The 20,773-nt window shown below is 41.8% G+C and overlaps 1 protein-coding gene across 4 annotated transcripts in view; it reads left to right on the top strand.

Annotated features, from left to right (window-relative positions):
• The window catches only part of Csgalnact (Chondroitin sulfate N-acetylgalactosaminyltransferase), a 95,603-nt gene extending 76,003 nt beyond the window's left edge, over positions 1-19,600 (top strand). For 2 of the 4 annotated variants that reach the window (XM_043416380.1, XM_043416381.1), the window contains exons 3-7: positions 7,389-7,508; positions 11,496-12,351; positions 12,804-12,986; positions 13,439-13,586; positions 14,187-14,856. In XM_043416380.1, the coding sequence (XP_043272315.1) occupies positions 7,389-7,508; positions 11,496-12,351; positions 12,804-12,986; positions 13,439-13,586; positions 14,187-14,774 (1,895 nt within the window). In that variant the 3' untranslated portion in view covers positions 14,775-14,856. Of the gene's footprint in view, positions 1-7,388; positions 7,509-11,495; positions 12,352-12,803; positions 12,987-13,438; positions 13,587-14,186; positions 14,858-18,521 lie in introns of those variants that run through there. The other 2 variants (XM_043416382.1, XM_043416378.1) reach the window with 2 other exon arrangements.
• Positions 19,601-20,773: the final 1,173 nt, after the last annotated feature.

Here is a 20,773-nt window from a genome sequence, read left to right as displayed (position 1 = left end):
TTATAAAGTATATCTTGCTTGAAAGCAGGACACCCTGTATAAATTTGATTGGTCCACGTCGTCTCATAGTCGTTGCCGAGTCGTCGCGTGGTGGTCGTTGTCGTTAGTCTGGTCTCTCGACGAGCCGCGGCAATGGGATCGTATCGATTCGTGGTCCCCGGTTCACTTTCATCGTCCATCTCCTCGTTCGCTCTGGTGAAAACTTGGGATGTTCGGATGGATAATCGAGCGAGGGAGCGAGCGAGAATCTTCTCCTTTTCCATCTTGTTCCGTAGCACTTGAGCTACCCCTGCAATTATACCGAGGTATTGACTGTCTTGGCTGTGTACCCGTCAACAACTTTAGCCAAGTTTTAACGACGTTACGGGCCTCCGGGTTGTCCTCAAATATGTCAATGAAACGCGTTTGTGCTATTTCCGGATTATGTCGGTGCTCCACTCTCCTGGATCGTCGACCTGCGTTTTGTGATCGCAGCTTCGCTCGTTCTGTTTCTTCCCGTCGTCCGTGACACTTTATTTCCTGAAAAATGCGCTCCCCCATTGATCGTGGGATTGTTTCCCACGCCAACGCCGACTTTCCAGCTTGATGAAATCTCACTCGATCGAAATAAAACAAACATCGCGAGATCAACTTAAGAATAAAGTTACAAAAAATTGAATCGAGTAAATAACTAAAATGGAGCCCGTTCAACAAGGATTTCTCGAGGTTCTTCGCTCCCATACATATACGCTCCCATTAATTGCACTGCTCCTGAGGAAGATGAAAACGAGCTCTCGCGTTTCTCTCGTGTTTACACTAGGGGCTGCGTAGAAGGTTGAAACGCAAGTGGAAAGTGCACGGTAAAATACTGGCATAGAAAGCCAACGGAAACTAGTTGGAGGTCGCGTATAGTAACACCGAGAGTGGGCTTGGAAACCGACGGAATTATTAGTCTAGTTAAGTTTCGCGAGTATACTATTCGTGTCAAAAGTTGCGTTCAAACTGCCGAATCGAATCTCGAAATTATGAAAAAAAAAATATTCTTTCTCCCGGGGATAACGTTGTTTCAATATTTAATTGGAATAAGTCGGTCGAAATAAATTCAACCGATGGCACCGAGTCCTGGAGCTCAAACACATCCGTCCCAGCATCGAGTTTCCTTGATCAAATAACATTTTCCCTTCGTTGTATCACAGGGAAGATCCTCCAGAATTGTTCTTTTCACAATTCCAAGCGATCTCAAACTCCCGTGTAACTTGCACTTAACTTTTGTTGTGCTCTGTATACATTTAGAGATTTCCGTGTTTCCGTATCCTTAGCTCGCGTATCCTCATTTCTCCAACTTCCTTCCTTCCTACTTTCTGAATGACGGGGAAGAATCGGAGAGAGAAAGAGTGGAGAGAAAGAGCATTTATAGAGAGTCTTGAAGCATTGCTTCTACGAGCGAGTTTGACTCAGCATACACGTCTGTTGAATGCGCGATATGTATTTAACACGCATCTGATAGAAACTCCCTATGAATTCGCCATCCGACATTTCGCGGTGGTTGAGTGACTCTGTGGGAGAAGATGATTCTCGCATCGGAGTCTCGAGAATCTCCGAAAATTACACCAAATACCAGTATACGGTGGCATGTACACGTTGCTGTCACACCCTCTCAACAAGACGTTCTGACGAAACTGCGAGTATATACAAATACTTGTACTTTGGCTGCAAACTATGGCCTTTGGCTGTGCTAGAAAGAGAAAGGGAAAGAGAGAGGGAGAGAGATATTCGACAAGTGGAAATATATTGGCACTCGTGGGAAACGCTCCAGTTCTCGTGAATATGACGCTATGAACCGAAGTTAATATTGTCGGCGAGGGTCCTCATAATATTATAATGGACTACAGTAGGCTACACGTCCCTGGCGTGTCATCAATATTTATCACTGAAATCTCTACTCTCAAATATGTAAGCATTATTACGAAAAACTTTAGCAGACGCTCCAACTGCCTTATCATTCTTATCGATCTTCAAAAGAAATTTATTGATTTAAGGTAAACATGTCCGAAGGATGGCATTTTATGGGTGTCTAAATTTAATCGATTTTTACTTCCTAATTAAAGACATCATCGCTCTAAATTAACGCCAGATTTGTTTAATCGAAATTGTAAATACATTTTTTCAACTTGTCTTTTGGCAAATGGAATTACAAGCCGTTGATTAATCGGGGATCTGTCACTTACTGAATCCGGAATTTTATTCGTCCCTGGCGAAAATACTACGGGTTTTAATGTAAAAAATCGCATTAGAGAGCGCAAAGGGAAAATACAACGGGAAACGGATCAAGAAAAAAGTATTAATAAAAAGACGGAAGGCTATGACAGGAATGGGCCAAGCCAAGGAGAAACAAAATGCTGAAATAGCAAATGTGAGATTATACGAGTGCTCATTACCAGTTTCGTTCAATCCTTAACGTAATATATCTTTATCACTAGTAAGACAATCGTCCTGAGTTTTTTCCCAAAACTTCGTTGTATACTTTATTGTCATTGTGTACTTATTTATAAAGTTCGTAGGAAGCGTTCATTCGTAATATGTTTCATATTTAAACTCGTTTATCTCAATAACCGTTTAAACTTTGTGTAAATTTCAAGACTTTCTTAAGAAAATCGTTTCGTATTACCTCAAAAGAAAAAATTTGTTCCTCGAGTGAGTCCACTCGGCAGACAATAGCGCGGAGTCAACTTTTTTCCAATGCTGATTGTTTTAGTTAATTTGACAAAACAAACAGTCGAATTCAGAACAATTTCTGTCAATAATTCAAAAACAAAATGCGTTTTGTTCAACAAATTTTTCTGCTTAGTATCGTGTTGATTGCTGGAGAGCTTCGACGGAATACGAGAGTGGAATAAGGAAAAAAATGCATAATTATTTACGTTTCGTTTCCCGTTTATTATTTTATGCAGTTACAGTTTTGTATAGAATTACAGTTAATGAATTCGAACAACGAGAGCACCAGGAATATCATTTTTTTTACAACATCTGAAATCGGAATAATGAGGGAGCATATGAAGTAAATTTTCGTCTCAAAAAAATCCAAAAACCTGTAAAACACACTGCCAAGTTCGAATCCAGATATGAGGAAAATCCCAAGGGCCATGGGAGCCTGAAACTTGTTCGCTGCAACTGGATTTCCGTTTCTGAAAACAATTGTACATATGTATACATTTGCCACGAGTCCCCGGGAGCCAAGAAATTGCAGCACATTGGAATTCCACCGTTTCCGGCAAGATAAAACCTGCCAAGCGCACTTTCGCAGGAGTTTCGTTAAAAGGCGTTATCGCTTTCCGGTCGTTGGGTCGTTTCTTTTACCATATCACACCCAGCAAACGTACCGCGAGTCCTCTGGCTATAATCGTGGAAGCACCAGTAGTGAATGTATGGCAAGTATCCCTTGGTACATGGACTGCATTACGAATGCACATTGCGTTGCGAACAGTCAGACATTTTTGAATCTCATCACAAGTTTTTCCATTTTTATTCTTCCAACGTTTCCTATATACATATAAATATATATATTTTTTTTATTCCTCGTGTCTTTTCACTATTTTTTGAACGAAAATATTTCAATACGAATAATTCACTTTTTGTAACGCCTACAAATTTGTGCTCGAAGCTTCCATTAAATAAAATACTAACAAAGATCATACGAGAAAAATGACGATTATAAAAGTAATTCGACATCCAATTAACCAGGGATTAACGAGCCTCGAGCCTGGAGCCTGAGGATATTACAAAAGCGTTGAAACGTTTGTAAAGCGATGATTATTCGAAGCTACGTATCTGTTGAAATAAATTTAATAATCACTCCGCAGTGAACTCGAATTCGTATCAATCGATGCATTTCATTTGAATATATGCAGAGTTAGTTACCGTATGCGCGGACGATCGAAAAAAATGATCTCCCGAGTTTCATCGGAGTCTCTTTTGAAATTAACTTTCGAACTCGACCCACCGGGGGTATAACGAATGGTCCGAATACGTTATTTTTTAACGATTGCCTGATGTATGAATATACGCTATTGGGAACAGACGTTTCAGAGGGTTGAATAAATACTGGAATGGAATATGAACTGGAAGAGATTTCGATGAATCATCTCTTGGACGAAACTCTCCTGTTTACAGTTATTGTGGGAGTACAAATATACCAATCGAATTGTTGATATTCTCGTTCGATTCTGAACATCCGGTCTCGGTTGTGCGCGAGATAGATTTACTCTCTGCCTTTCTATACCCCCCGTTGTCTCTTTTTTCATCCAGGGCTTCTCTCTCTTTCTTTGTTTTTCTTCATTCTCGCTTTTTTTCGTCCTCTTCCAACTCACAGTTCACCTGCGACGGTTTTTCATTGTTTCTTCCACTCCTTGTACGATTGCGCTTTCAGCGGATTTCGGGCCTGTCATTTTTTTCACGCTTTTTCCCCTTTACCTTCTCGCTTTCCGTTCCCCTTCGCTGTTTCTTGTTCTCTCTTTTCGCGAGCTCATATATGATGGATCAGTCGCGCACGATACGCCAAACATTCCATCATCCTCCGATAGCGCTATATCAACTTACGATTTTCGCAATTTTATACGTCAAACACGTGTACCGCTCGGATTGTTCCTTTCAACGATTCATTTTATTTATTGCACTCGGAGATAAATGAATTGAATTTTTATTTTTCCTGTGAATCCACTTTCGCACAGTGCACAGAAATGTTTTTCGAGCTTCCCTTCTCTCAGAAAGTCTCCGTTCGTTACAAGTTTGAATAAATGATGATATTTTCAATAAATTAGGGAAAAATGACGATTCGAAGGTCCTGTGAGACGTTGAGACATTCTGGGAAGTGATTCGATCACTCCCCTTCGCTTCGCAAAACCCGAAATGAGCATAACTCACACAAGTTTTCCATAATCGTGCATTTTTCAGCAAAGTGTTGGAAAAAAAGAACTGTTGAGGTTCGTTGCCGAAAGAGAGTTATCGATAGGCGGACGAAAATTCCATGAAAAATTCGCTAACAATTACAGCACTTTGCTTCGCGGAGCCAGGAACGTTGCTATAAACTTGGATGCAATAAAACTTTGAGTTCGATCTTCTTTTCCGTGTCGGAGGAAGGACATCGAGCCAAGAACAAGAACATTCCATTTGTATCCGAAGGAAAGTACTCGCGAGAGAAATACTTTCACGAGAAGATTCATCGTACTAAGCGTCGTGTTCACGATGCTTTGCAGCTCGTAAACTCATGCCTCTGAAGTGTTAGTACGTATATTACGTAATCCTATACTACACAGTTTCGTATTTATCACATACACGAAGTGCCTCCCAACCGACGGAGAGCTGTTTTCGCAGCGTTTCGCGATCGATCGCTGAGTAAAGAGCCTGTAAACCATTTCGCCAGATGATATCTTTAAACGCTTTCAAATATATTTTACAACCACTGATTGTTCCAGTGACTCATAAAACTGAAAAAAAGCGGAAATTGAATGAGATTTTCTTCTGAGAAGCTCGCAAAATTCAGGACAATATTTCATTTTAAAGTTTTCCCTCGCATATAATATGAGATTTTCCTGATATTCAGGTCAGATGATCGAACATCAGAAAGTTTGGACATCAAGGACGAGGGTACTTGCGGAGCTTACACCGCATGCAACTCTGTGTATATCAACTCTTCATCCTCTTCGTTCTTTATCACCTGCGGGCATCACTGCTTTACGGTCTCTCGTGATGACCTTAATTATTTTTTATCCTCTTTTTGCATCGCTACTCGACTCCTCTTCGAGCTTTTTCTTTTCCTCTGCACAAAACCGCTCGGAACACAATAGCGTGGTAGAGGGTTTCCGTTTTTTCTTTTTTAATGTTGGTGTACTCGTTTTACGTGACCTAATGCATTCACTGAATCTTCCAAACCATTTGTATCCGTACTTTTATTTATAAACACGTAAAGAGGAAATGCGCAGCCATTCTGGAACACGGAATACACACGAATTCGTATCCCGAATCAGCTACACTTCTTCTACACAAAATACGTCGCTTTTTGCTCGTACAAACCTTGAATACTTTTCCTAACTATCCGTTTCTCCAGTCATAGATTCAGCTCCTATTACCACTGATGGGAAAAACTCGAATGCTAATAGATCTAGTCGGTCAGCACCCTGGATAAAGGAATTTGCTGATTCGATGAAATTTATCGACCACGGATCGTGGCGAACAGAATAAAATTTGTTGCCTCGCCGAAAACTTGGATGATTCAATCGCTCAATTTTCTGGCTCGTTGATTTTTCGCTGCGTCGAAAAAATAACTGAATCAACAAATTTTATTCGATGCACAGATGGCGATCCATCAAAAATTTCGTGTGATCAATCAATTTGTTTCGAATCGATCGATTGACTTATCTATCCGAGAAGATAATCAATCTCCATGTCGAAGTTATCTCAAGAGTTTGTTCGAGCCAGAGGTTTTTATTTATCTCCAAAAAGAACGAAGCCCTTTTTCTACTCGATCATTTGGACACCGAAACGAGGAAGACCGTGTTGGTCTAATCATATTTTTCTAACGATCAAAATAACCCAAATTTATGCAGCAAACAAATCGAAATTTCTATGTTTATACTCGTCGCGGTCTCTCTGAGTCGGTACGGAGCAGTTTGAAGATTGAAGCGAGTACTGTTACAGCGAGTCGATGAATGGGGGCGCAAAAATCGTACGAGAAAAGTACGCATGCAGAAGAGAGCAGAATAAACTGTGAAGTATCTAGTTGCCTGGTGAATCCACGGTAAAAAGTTTCATTGTGCGAGACTCCGACGTGTCTAGTGGGATAAGGAATGTGCTGCTGCAAAGGAGACTACCCGCGAGAGACCTACCGAGCAAAAATGCATGATTTCATGCATCTAATGCGCATATACGTGCACACGCAGACTGGGAATAAAAAGATGCAGGATTTTCCTTGTGGAAAACTCAGAATAATAGTATTTGTAGTGCACCCTCGGAATTTACTTTCGGGATCACGTAGCCGGGGAATGTTATCCACAGCCCGTTGAAAATGAACATAAAAAGGAGAGAAAATTTTGAATCTTTTTGCATCGATAAACGCAGTCTCGGTAATTTACTACGTGCGCCTGTGAGAAAGATGGCGGTTGCCATCTCTTACCGGAGGTTCGATGGAGGACCAACCTTTTTAAGCACACCGCGAGCAACTGCAGGGATTTGCGAAAGCTTTTATTTCAATAATTAGAAGCTCAGTAGCGAGCGGGATTCTCGAAAGTTTTAACTCGGAAAGCGAACTTTGATATTCTCAACAATTTAAATGCCAGCAAATGCAAACATTTTTGCACAAAGTGATGCTCTGATTTGATCGAATACTTTATGGGCTCCATTTTATTTTGTTCCAGGCCCGATTACGGCAGCGAGTTTACTCGAGGCGAGCCAGCGGGAGGAAGAGACGCGGCTCGAGGTGGAGAGACTCACTGCTGAGATCCGAACGTTAAAACTTCAGATACTCCAACTGACAGGTAACGTTTTGTCATTAAACAACGATATATTGCTCAATAAATGCGGACGAGTCGCTTCAAAACTCTCGTATAAGTGGTACAGGTCAATGCGCACTCGAACTAAAGCGCTGCTGGATCATCATATACACTGGGATCGTTATTTTGTGGAGCAAGTTCGAGTTATTGCACACTGAATCATCGTTAGGGACTCGAATATCAGTTAAAAATTGTCTACGAGCGGATTTTTCGTCGTAAATCGTACGAAATTTTGGCAATTGTGAGATTTTCGAAGGAATTAATCGTAAAAATAGCTGCCGCAATGGTCCATTGTCGACATGTCTGGAAATAAAATTGAAAAAAGTAGAAGAAAAAGACTTTTTTCAGAATCGATGGTCGAGTGAGTTGGTGTGATTGCGACCTCCAATAGGGATGAAACGTCCAATGATTAACATTGATAGAGGATAATATAAAATTTCACATTGAATGGATCATTGTTAGGATCGTAATGGAAGAATTTGATGGGGGTTTCTGGGGAGATAAAGTGACCGCTGAGGGTGTAAACTTCCTGATACCGGGGTCGTGACTCGACCGATCGTATTCATGAGGGGTGACGAGTAAAACAGCGATCTCTCTCGCTCTCTCTCTCCATTTATTTATATATTATATCGTGGTACGTGTGCGTATATATACACGTGTTTTTCGTCGTTCGTCTCTCTTGCTCTTTCGCTCGTCGTCGCGATCTCGAAGCTGAAGCGAGCACGTTCCATAGCCGGTCGTTAATCACGAATCAATGGCTTCATAATCAACCGGGCGTGGGCAACTCCATTGAAGAAGATTGTCCTATGTATAGGCAAGTTGCACGTTAACGACCCGTATTCTCCGTGACGAGACCTGGGGGGTTGGACGAGAATGCGTTCAATGGCATCTTCAAAAGTGCCGCTAATTTTTTCCACTTCATAAGTACCAGCATCGTCTTATCTGAACTTTCGTTGGCTGTGTGATATTTGGACAAAAATATTTGTGCAAAGGGAGGATTTCGGGTGGTTCGAGGTGCGGAAAATATACGTGGGAATTTAAATGGGAAGAAAATTCTATTCGGGGAAATACCGAGGCCCCAATATCCGGGCGCTCTATGCAGCCACTCGTGAATTTTAAACTCGAGCAACGTTCCTCTCGATTGCATTGAACGTTCTTCGGTTTATTTTTATCGATTGGTTGAGCTAAACTTCGTAATTAATCGCTATACAATGTGTTCGTAGTTGGGCTAACTCAAAAGTTCTACGCTCATTATTATTTTGACAATGAAGCTTGAGGAATTGAGGATAATACGATTTGACTTTATACTCGATCATCTGAGTTCTCAACCGGAAGTTATACCAAACATCCATCGAGCTTCGCCATTGAATTTAGCCGTCGTTCTGTAGGAAATTGTGCGGACGACTAACTCACCCTCTCTTCGCCTACCCTCGCGCTCCTGCGCTCCTTTATTCTCCCCCCTTAACTTCTTTTCTCATTCACTTTTTTCTTTACGCTCCAATCGCTTTTCCATTACGTGTATTGAACACCATCGTTTTTTTGGTATATGAATCCACTCGCTGAAAGCTTCAAATTTATGAATTTCAATTTTAATTATTTTTTATTACATTATTGGACTTTATGCACTGAGTTTCATTGATATTATTATATACCTTACGACACATCCAATCAGTAGTGATTCAACACCGTGTCGTTGCGTACTCAATTTGATTATTTTTTTTTTTTTTTTTTTTTTTTTTTTATTGAAATGAAGTTTTCGTGCACGATTTTTCTGTCGTTGGACAACTTATTTTCCATCGTTTGTAATAAATGAATTTTTTTGGATCTCGCTAAAATTTTTTTCCTTCATTCTCAAGACAGAACGAAAGAGTTAAGGTGGAACGGTATCATGTATGAAAAAGAGGGATTTTGATGCAAATTGGTAGATACGTTACGGGTTCGATACCGTTTCTGAGAAAATTGTATTTGTTGTTTACCTTGGAACTTATAGGAAAGCGAAAAAAACGCAAAAAAACATTGAAAAACTACTGTTAAAAAAGCCACTTTTTGATGAAACGAACACTAGTATGAGAACCAACTGTCGAGCTGTATATAAACAGTGCGAATTACAGCTTGCCCTCGAGCTTGAGCAGAGCAGCCAACAGTCAAAAAGTGAAACCATGGCCCTGCATTGCTGCTGTCAACGCAAATGTTTGATATTTTGAAGTTGTTTAAAATAGTAAATGGATATGTAATTTTCTATGTAATCAACGATTAGTTTTGTGATGTGAATTTTGCCACCTTATAAATATGTTTATTATGAAATTGGAAACCAAGAAAATTGAACGATTACGATTTTGAGGGTTTTTTGTTTTGGTTTTTGACGTTCATGGTTTTGTTTTTTATTACGAAAAAATTAGTCTTGACAACACAAACAGTTTGTCATGAATTGAAGCGAATATAATGCAGTTGATTATTCAATGTTGTAATTGAAAGAGTTAGATTGGAGTTATAATTAAGAATCATTATCTCCACACATCAGGTAATCGTGTTTGATTTAATTAATTAATCCTGTCGTTAATGATGTTCACATGCATAGCTTTCACTCCATGGTTGTACTACACACACGATCTAACTAGTCGTCTCACAAAATCCTTGTTGGAATCATGTGTCGATTTTGTGAGATCTTGTTGGCTGGATTTATGATGTTACGGTTGCTCTGTATCATGAACTTGTTAATTGGTTGAAATACATTTATTTATTGTGAACTCTTGGTTTTAATGTTAATATCCAATAACATGATTTAAATCTTTTTTAGATGAAAGACTTACAATATTTGCCAGCGACCAAGAGAAACGAATAATCCAAAATTGATCCTCTCTTTAACAGAAGTATAAACAAGAAGCTTTTTTTCGCCAAATTTCGGAACATTATGATTGAGATTTTTGATTGAGTTATTTTTTCATCTAAAAGTACACAATTATGATTTTTTCATTTAAATTGAAAACGAGAAACTAAATTGACGCGCAGTTGGTAAGAGAGGCTTTCCATGTTAAAGCTCATATTGTTGTACTTTTTTATTCTGCTGGCATGTTTGACCCTTCAGAATACACGGGAATCTACTCGAATTGATGTGAATCAGATGAAAGTTTGTTCTTCAATATCAGGAGCTCCGAATACGAGCATGTATCTTAGAACTGATAGAAATAAATTTGAGATAAAAAGATCGAGATTGGGGAGGAAAGAATTCGAGTAAGGTTTTTCCATCCTTCTCTTCGTCGCCCCGAAGGACATATTAAATTTTGGACGCCACTCTCGTGAACGGTATTACCCAAGAGATGGGGGTTCGTCGGTATACGAAGTTCGCTGACTACCCTCAGACCGAGACACAGTCCGCAATAGGGTTGTAGGGTGCAGGAAAGGGAAGGCAGGAGAATTTTCGGAACGTTGAATTCGATGTACACTTGGTTGAACTATTCGCATTAAGAGAAAACTTCCGGTGTCTTAGAGATTCCAGGAAGATCGTCAGGTACTAACCCCATGGAGCCAATTTAGCCCTGACGTCGTCGAGACACCCCGAATCTCTTTTCTCGACATTCCATTCATATGTGCAAGCAAGAGCGAGAGTGAGAAAAAGGAATGGGGGGAGAGCTGCGTATGCGTATACGTGTAGAGATATTTACGTGGAATATTTGTACATGAATTTCTATCCGCAACTAAGTAGTTTTCGTAAGCCACTTCGGGAGCTTGAGCTCGCAGCGTCTGTAACTACTAACAGGATGGTACGAGCTGCAAAGTATATCTCATGTTAAAATGGAACGTTTTCACTTAGAGTGGGTGATAATTTTTCAATCCGGGTATAATCCAAGTGACTTCTGGTCAATTATTGAAGGTACTTCGAAGTCTGAAGGTAGATCATGAATCCTAAAATATGTTTTGCGACTCGTTGAGTCAATAAATGAGTGCTTAAACGTATTTTATGTTTGTTCACAGGCGGTCCACCGGGACACAGCGAAACAGCGAGCATAATAAACTCCAGCGACGTTGGGGACTGTTTGGCAGCGAGACGTCAAATCGACCTTGCAGAAATCAGCCAAGGTCTCCCGTTGAACAACGAGTACGAGCTCATCCCCTTCAGTCACTTCACATTTTCGAGATTATACCCAGTGGACCTCGGCTTGGGCAAGAGAGTCGTTGAAAAACCGATAGGTTTTAAGAGGAAGGACCTTCTCGAAGCATTGACAAAGGCCATCGAGAGCCTTAACAAGAATGTATCCTCGTTATCCGGGCGCTACACCCTCGAGGACTTTCTCGAGGGTTTGTACAGAGTTGAGCCAACGACCGGTACTCAATACGAGATGTATTTTCGAACGAAAAATTTGAACAAAAGCTCGGCACAGCAGGTCTCGAGCAGTTCTGGTTTCACGAAAATCACTATGATGAGGCCTTACGCACCGATTCATTACGTTTCGTTGCAACGCCAGCAACCGACCCGTGAGAAAGAATTGATCCACATTATTCTACCGCTGTCCGGTCGCACCGGCACCTTTCAAAGCTTCATGGACAAATTCGTGAAAATCGGCCTGAAAAATGATCGAAGAGTCCATCTAACGGTTGTTTACTTTGGCACCGAAGGCCTCTCCGAAGCAAGGGCCATAATGTCAAGAGTGCTCATGACCAGAGGCACCGGCGGCACCAATCAAAATCTCCGTCTTCTCGCTCTCAACGAAACATTCTCTCGGGGCAAAGGCCTCAGGGTTGGTGCTGAACGAGCCTGGGGTGGCGAGGGTGATGTATTGCTTTTCATGTGCGACGTTGATGTTGTCTTCAGTGCCAGGTTTCTCGATCGGTTAGATCCCTTGACTTATGTACTTGTAGCTATGCTTCGCAGACATTCAAAGTTTACAAATTTAATCCTCAACGATTGCTCATCATCCGTCATTGTTTCCAAAAAAATAAGACTCCAAGGACGAATTTTTAACAATTTCGTCACACGAACTTTTGGCTTCCTCTCTTTCAAGTACTTTTTCTCGAGCTATTTGCATCAAACACCCCCCCCCCCCCCCGTTCAGTATTAATTACATTTCCTCGTTTCACCGTATTACGCGCTTTGTGCTTCAGTATAATCAAGTAATGGCACCTCAAGCACGTGTCCTTGGGGCAATGAGAACGTCCTTTCATCTACCATCTTATCATAGCCTCCTCCTCCGAGCATTACGTTTCTGTCTATCGTATATAACGGCTGGCTGAATACAGTCATGAGTACTCGGAGTGTACCTCAAGGCATCTTTTGTGTCATAGGTGTCGATGGAACACAGCCCCGGGTCGGAAGGTCTACTATCCCATTGTCTTTAGTCTCTACAATCCTCATGTTGTATATACGCTCCAGGGTCGTGAGGTGCCACCTGAAACGGATCAGCTAGTGATTTCCAGGGACACTGGGTTTTGGAGAGACTTTGGCTATGGGATGACGTGTCAATACAGGTGGGATCTCGTGAAATCTAACCTGTACCTTCACCTTGGACGATCACATACCAAGAGTGAAATGTCAAAAAAACTTTTCGTCGTAATCGCATCGATTTTCTTATATTTTTTTACTGATCTGCTGCTGATGACTTTTTTTTCGTATTTCTCTTCATTTTATCAATTTTTATTCTATTGACACATTTGATATGAAGATCACTGGAATGCTTCATTTAACATCCGGAAGATTGATCGATCATGGTCCATCAATCTTCATAATTTTCTCCCCTTTCTGTGGTCGATGTATCGTGACTTCCATGCCAAAGGTTGTCGTACATGTGATACGAAGGAATCGAATTATTGTCTGGCTCCAGAAAGGCTGGAGCAAGCCCTCCCTCAGGTCGCTACTTTTCTTAATTGAATTACTCCCCATCGACAGTTGCGTGAAGAAATTTTCTTCGTTGATGTTGCAGATCCGATTTCCTGAGAGTTCGTGGCTTCGACGAGGACATCGTTGGCTGGGGCGGGGAGGATGTGACCCTGTATCGAAAGTATGTTAGGAGCAATATCAAGGTGATTCGGGCGACGGATCCTGGAATATTTCACATTTGGCATCCGAAGGTTGGTACTGGACGATTCTATCTATAAGAATTTGGAACGGTCGAAATTGCGTGTGAAAGTAATGGAGAATAACGTTGTCATGATCGCCAAATGAATTTTTTGAGAAAATCCGGAACAATCGTTCCTCGACTTTTGGCCGATTAATCTGCATTTTGTGTTCTGATATCCCGAAACCATTGACGAGAGTATCCCGTTGAATGGAGACCGATGGAAGAGAGGTGGTTTTTCTCCCGCGAACTAAAGGTCCTGAAAGCTTCTTGAACGAAGACTGCGACGTATAATAGTCCAAAGAAGTCTTCGACGACAGGGCGAGGAGGGGGTGGAGAGTGTGGAAGAAAATGAGGGCAAAACCGGAAATGTGTGAGGTGGGGAAGGGTGGCGCTATAGCCGTAAACTGGAACGAGCGTCCTGCGGCTACGGGGCGAGGGTAGTTTTCCGAGGGTAGAATTCTTTAAAGGCTTCGTAGATGTTGGCATTATTATTATTATTATTTTCCGTTGGAGTTTCAGACAGAATAGTCCTCGTTCTTTTTCACACTGCATATATATGTACATATTAATATGTTTATATATGAATATATACTTTTACATATCAAAGCAGCATCTTCCTCATGGGAGCCTGGAGGGCGAGCATGCAGACCTCGGCATCGCGAGAGCACACAGCCTTGGCAAGATGTCAGGCAAACCGGAAATACCAGAGACTTGGCCGAGTTTTTCCTCGCCCTCCCCCGCCCGCGGTCTCTATTTTCACGAGGTATTCGCGCTTAAGCGTATACCACAAACGAGCAAACGTTTTATGCTCCCCGGCCCACCCCGGGCCAACGACGAGATAAAAATGTCGGTATCCGTACTTGTCGCATATGGCACTTCCCAACTCTCTTCCGTTCCTTTTTTCTCTCCTCTTCTTTCGCATTTACGTGATTATATTTTCGTGTCTTGCGGCGCTCCGCATCGCACCGGAGGATTCTTTTATGACACGCCGAGTTGCACACGCTACTTCACACCCGAGTCCTTCAAGATTTTCAATATTATTATGGTTATCGTCGTTGGTATAATCGAGAAAGTAGCTGAAGTAACGCATCAATTTCATTACTCCAGTTTCTTGTTACTTCACACGAGATCATCGTATTTTTACATACTTTTTTCATCGAAGGCTACAACACCACCGTCAACGAAAACTATACGATGACGTTCCTGACAAAGCTCACGCTGAAAGGAAATCGAATAAACGATTTGAAAAAAAAAAAAATTGTTAAGAAATAAAAAATCATTACAACCTGTGAAATGATCGTCGAGGATCCACAAATCCAAGTGTAATTTTACTCGAATTTTACTTTTCCCTCGGGACTTTTAATCCGAATTTTGTTTTTTTTTCACCAAGTTTTTTTACTAAAATTGAAATTATGTCGAGAAATAATATAACAAATAATCGATATTGATGAAAATCTTTGAGTGACAAACACGAGCGGGGTAATAGCGGCGACAGGATTATGTGGGCTCGAAGGGAAATTTTCATGCTTTATTCTCGTGACCCAGTTACGCCTTCTGCCAATATTTTGCGCGGAAAAAAATAGGCATCGTTGAGGCACTCGTTACTCCGACGACCTCAACGACCTGATCGAGCCTCCAGGGACTCTACAACCAGCAGTGAGAAGGACGGAGAGAGCAAGAGAGAGAAAGTTGAAAAAACACTCCGTATCGCTGAACGATGCGAGCAGCGTGTCGAGATAAAATTGGAATACTCTGATAGAAGTTGCGCTCGCAATCGCTGGCACATACATTCCATTCGTTATCGAACAGCGCTGCATACGGTTTGCGTATCAATTGTTCACTGATTAAAGTGTTGCAGTGATGGATCGTTATGGACGCGAAAAGGTAGGCTACGAGCCGAGATTAGCAAGAAAATTTTGAAAAAATTCCCAATTTGTTGCTCTCCCAACACCGAACAGGCATTTCGCACAATCGTCAGCCCGATCAAAATACTAGCGTTAATAAACGATCGATAAACCCTTCTTCGGGGTGCAGACCGTCGATGGCGTCAAGTACAGCAAGTATAATCGTAGGGTGAGATTACAGCAAAGCACCCAGCTCGAAGGAGCAGACCGAGAGAATTTCGTACGCAGACGTACGTGGATAATCCCCATTTTGGGATGGCTGAGCTCCTTGCCAAGCCGCGAACAGGTTGTGGTTCCCGATGTCCAGAGTAGTTAGTAGTGTACGTATGTTTTCTGAGCTCGTGACCTTTAGTGCACAGAACTTTGCTCATAGTCTCATAATCCTCAACTGCCTGTAAACCGAGCGTTCCCGAAAGTTGCCATTTGGCTCGTTGGTTAACGGCGTGCCCCGAAGATGAATCATGACATCCTGAGCCGCGTTCACACTCTTCTCTCGGGTGGACTCTTCGATGGCAATCGATACTTACGACAGACAATGGCAGGGCAAGCGGCTCATTGTAGAAACACCTAGCTCCCACCCACTCACATGTGGCCGCTTTTGTGTCTTCGTAACTCCGTAGTTAGACCAGCATCGATCAACGAATATTTAGAAGCTAATTTGTTGGAGATTTAATAAATTCATGGCTTTTATTCCCTCAATAACTTACACGCCTGCTAAAGGTCCAACGTCGATATCAAAATACCGTAGTACCTAAACGTGTTACTTTGAACTACAAAGATATAGCTATTAAGCGCCCGGAGAGCGCACGCAGGGTCATGAGCTCCGGCACAAGGATGCCGCGCTCCTTTGGGCATAGTATAACGAGATTATCGAAAGTTCGCCGCTAATAAGCCAGCCATCGATTGGATTTAGGGTGGCAACGTGATATCGCACGTACCAACCGCATTCGCGATATGTGTAGAGGAGAGCCTGGAACACATGGAAGAGAAGAGCCAGCTGTGATCCTGTCTCTGACCGCATAGAACACGCTCGTCCTTGCAGATGCCTCAGTGAGAACAGAGACTGCCTAAGCTGAACTAAAACGATCGGGGGCGAGGGCCGAAATACGGTATTAGAGGGCTCGTTGGTCAGCATCGCCGTTACCATACACCACGCTCTTACAGAAATCCGGGCGTGGGCTCGAACCAAGAACCTTGTGATAGGAGGCTTGATCTGCACTTGATCAAAACAGATTATTCGAATTCCTATTTACTTTCATCAAGATTAATGACGGAATTCTATAATCACTCGTTATTCTGGCTTAAAAGCACACAGAAAAAAATGATGCCCCACAATATCTCTGTAATTTCTATAAATGGGAAGTTTCTTAGTGAAGTTTCCATGCTTTCTTATTCGAGTAAAGTTATGATGGGAGTCCCAAAGCGTCCCTGGAACATCCTTAAGATCAAAAACTCAGCACACGTTCATGAATCCTTGAAAACTTCATTCCATCAAATCGTGTCTCTTACCTGTCTAAAGAGTATTGCAAATTCATTGAAAAATCTCACTCATACAAAGTTTATAAAAAATCGTTGAGTTACAAAATCGAATAAAAATGGCGCAGGTCATAACGACTTTGATGGCACGTGCCCTTTTATTTGAAAGGGTGATTATTTGATGGGTTTATTAAGCTCTAAAGTGTAGTTATTTCGACATGCTCTTTATTTAGTGCACACACGCGTGTGTATGTGTACAATGTGTGTGTGTGTGTGTGTGCGCCTGTACATATAATAATACACATGAGCATTCACATATAATATGGAATGGAGAGTGAATAGGGTCGTTTATAGGTAGTGAGTTGGTTGCGTTCGTCATTGCCTGGAGCGAGCCGAATGGACAGAAGGAGTGCATGTCCGATAATAGATCCGACAATGCTCCCCGGTCGGGCAATATAGTCTATAGGATTAGCTTCAGCGTTGTAGTCGGCTAGGTTGGTTGCCGTTGCTTCTGCTGCTGCCGCCGAGTTCCATCCGGAACACGATGCCGTGGCTGAGGTCTCGTTGTTCCCAAACGAGAAGCCTCATACCCCCGAGCAACTGGGTTAACCCCTGGCCAGCCCAGAGCCCACACGTCCCTTGCTCTACCGCAGCAATTTTGGTGCCGTTCGAATAGTTCCGGCGGCAACGACATACCTACAGCTTATATGAAATTTCATTGTCCAATTGTCTTCGTTATTATTTCGATGCTCCCTGCAGCAGGTTCTTCCAGTCTTTGACGTGCCATTATTTGCCCGCTTGACTGCCAATCATTATTTGTTATGTCGATCCGCCACTTGTGTGTTACCTTTCGATTGTGAATTTCAACCTAAATCATCGAGATACCCTGGCCCCCTCGTTGCTGATGCTCAACGAATTATTATTATTATTATTATTATTGAGAATGATTGTAAGCTCGACGAGGACTCGACAAATGATTGAAGGGTTCGAATAGCGAGGATTATCGAGATTGAACACTCGCAGCGTTCAGCAAACTCCATTACATTTTTACGTCATCGATCTGGTATTCAAACTTTTTGTTTTATTCTTCGATATGGTTTCACCTCGCCAGCCCAACGGCTTCAGTTCTTTTTTTTTTTTTTAAATCAGTCACATTCAACTGTTGTTTTGTATTTTAATGTTCAAAGAATTGAGCAACTATACCAGAGTGTATTTGAATCGTCGGCAATATTCACACAGACTGTTGATACGAAACGGGATTTTTTTGTCGCTCCATACGCTTCTCCCGATTCGTGGGCGACGACGACTATAGAATCAAAACTCGTATATCGACGATTGAAATTTTGCGATGACCGCGTCATTCCAATTCAGTGCACATTCGATCTCGTATTTTTTGTTTTTTGTTTCTTTTTTTTCTCTATATGAAACTACACTCGCTTGCGGATATTGGATAGGTTCAGAGGATCGAGCGTTGACTCTAATTGAGATTAATTAAAGTTAGTTTAGGTTCGCTTCTGTGCCGATCTGTAGTCACCGAATGAAATTGTTAATTTGTGTGCTTGCAGGTGTGCTCGGGGGGACCGGGTCAGAGGTTATCGACCGAGCAGTACAGAGCTTGCATCCGATCGCGAGCCCTCAACGAGGCCTCTCAGGCACAGTTGGGCTTCCTCGCCTTCCGCGAGGACATCGCGAGTCAAGCATTGACCTTGAAGAGCTCGATGAACCAAAAGAAAAAGAAGAAAATACCGACGAGGAAGGAGAAGGCGCGGGTGACGAAAGCCAAGACGAGGGTTCAGCCGTTGTCGTCGAGCAAGGAGAAGGCCGTTGTCAACAGAACCTCGAAGGACCACACCTGATCATAAGGCAGGTCCAACTCGACGAAATTCAGTGTAAATAACCTGTAAAAATGAAAGTAAACCTATGGGGATGGCGAATACACAAATAAAACGATTGTTCATCGGAGTGCGCGAATAATTGACACACAGAATTGAAAGGCTGAAGGAATAAGTCAACGACGAAACAGTGCCATCGCGGTAGGTAGTTGGAAAACGACTGAAAACCAGTTGAAATCGACCATGTTTGATCGAGTGATTTGAAACGAAATACAAAGGGGAAGGGAAAAAACAATTTTTTTGAGGAATTGTTAAAGTGACGTTGTGATCCTCTCCCTCCTGAATCTGCAGAGGGGAGATTATTTATTTGATTTGTTATAAGATAATGAATACGGTTTAAAGACTCGTCGATTGTTGTTTTTTTTTGTCTCTCACACGAATCGTACGAGATTTAGCAAATTTATCGGTATTTATACATGCGCGACGATACAAAAATGCCATTGTAACACACTCAAAATTCGTACGCACACATTTGGTATTTCGTCAATTATAAAATGATCAAACGAAAAATATCGTCGAACTTCCGGTGCTCGAGAATCGAGATGGAGCACGCCCACTATTGAGGGCGACGTCGAAAATTGTTTTGTTTTGTTTTTCGATCCCGAATTCATGTAATTAAAACTTTTTCAGGATTTCGAGAGCCGAGAACACTCTCATCTGCCAAAACAGAAAAATAACGTGTTAAAAATCACTTCCAGAGCTCACCATTCGAGCTCGCAAATAAAAGAAATGTTTCCTGTCTAATCGATCAACCGTGAAATAATACGAAACTCTTTTTTACCTCGCACCTTATTGCCCACAACACTGTCCCATCGTTCTCCCACTCCTACCCCCCTCAAACAGCCCCTGTGCGAAACTTTTTTCCTTCAGAATTCTCGACTCACTCATGCCAACAAAAAGTCATACCTCTCGGACCAGTCCGAGTGAGGCCTCGGACGGAATTACAGTTTGTCGAAGGAAAAGTCGAGTTTTTCCGTGTATAACGTTACCTTGACAGTATATCCTTACGATGCGAGACAGGAAACGAGATAAATTCCCCTCGACAAAACATTCCGAGGACTTTAAGCTGCGGTTCGTGCGGGCGAATCCTCTGCCATGACCGGTAAGCACTTCTCGTTTCTGTACATACCAACTTCTCCCCGTGACAACAGAACTTTTTATTTCCCATTTTTTTCTTCCTCCTCTTCTCTTCTCCCGCCGCCTTTCTTTTATCGCCTTAGAAGAAATGCGAGAACCCCAGCAACGGGGAAAAGTGAAAGAAAATGAAAGAGAATCCCCGCTCGTAGAAAAATGGTGCAGTAGCCGCGACGGGTCCAAGCATTTCAATGGCCAAACCTAAAGTGGAAAGCGTAACCAAACGCGGGAGTTTCGAGTTCATTGGGCGATATACAGGATCGGGCACTAACTATTGGTACGCTAAAAACTTGTCAACTTTTACCCGATATTCAGCAGTCAATGATTCCAATTTGAGTTGAAGCTTTCGAAGAGCATCCTTGAAAAATCATTTTTTTTTTTAGAAGAAAATTCAGCGCCAGTTTTTCTCCAAATGGAATCAATTTTTTCTCAATATTTTTCTCGTCAAAATTCGTCCCTCAACTGCATTCAAACTGCTTTTTTTTCGAACCAAAAATTCTTTTTCATTTCATTCTCTGTCGAAGTTCCGAAAATCCTTTTAATATTGAAAAAAAAAATAAATAGCGCGATGAAACAACGACGAATTGATTTCCGCCCGAGGACTTGACGAACTGTGTGGATGGAGGAAGTTATTTTCACAGTTAAAAAAAAGACCATTACCAAAAAGCGTCGAAAAAAACGAAAAAATTCAATGTTTACAATGCGCTTTCGTTATTTTCAAATTTATTTCGTATTCCCATAAAAATGAAGGTTGCACAATTGGCGCTGGATTTTTTCGATGCCACGGGTAA

This window comes from Venturia canescens, chromosome 4 (genome assembly GCF_019457755.1).
Source record: "Venturia canescens isolate UGA chromosome 4, ASM1945775v1, whole genome shotgun sequence".
NCBI lineage: Eukaryota > Metazoa > Arthropoda > Insecta > Hymenoptera > Ichneumonidae > Venturia > Venturia canescens.
Note: the sequence above shows the minus strand (reverse complement) of the source record. Positions and strands in the feature narration are given on the sequence as shown.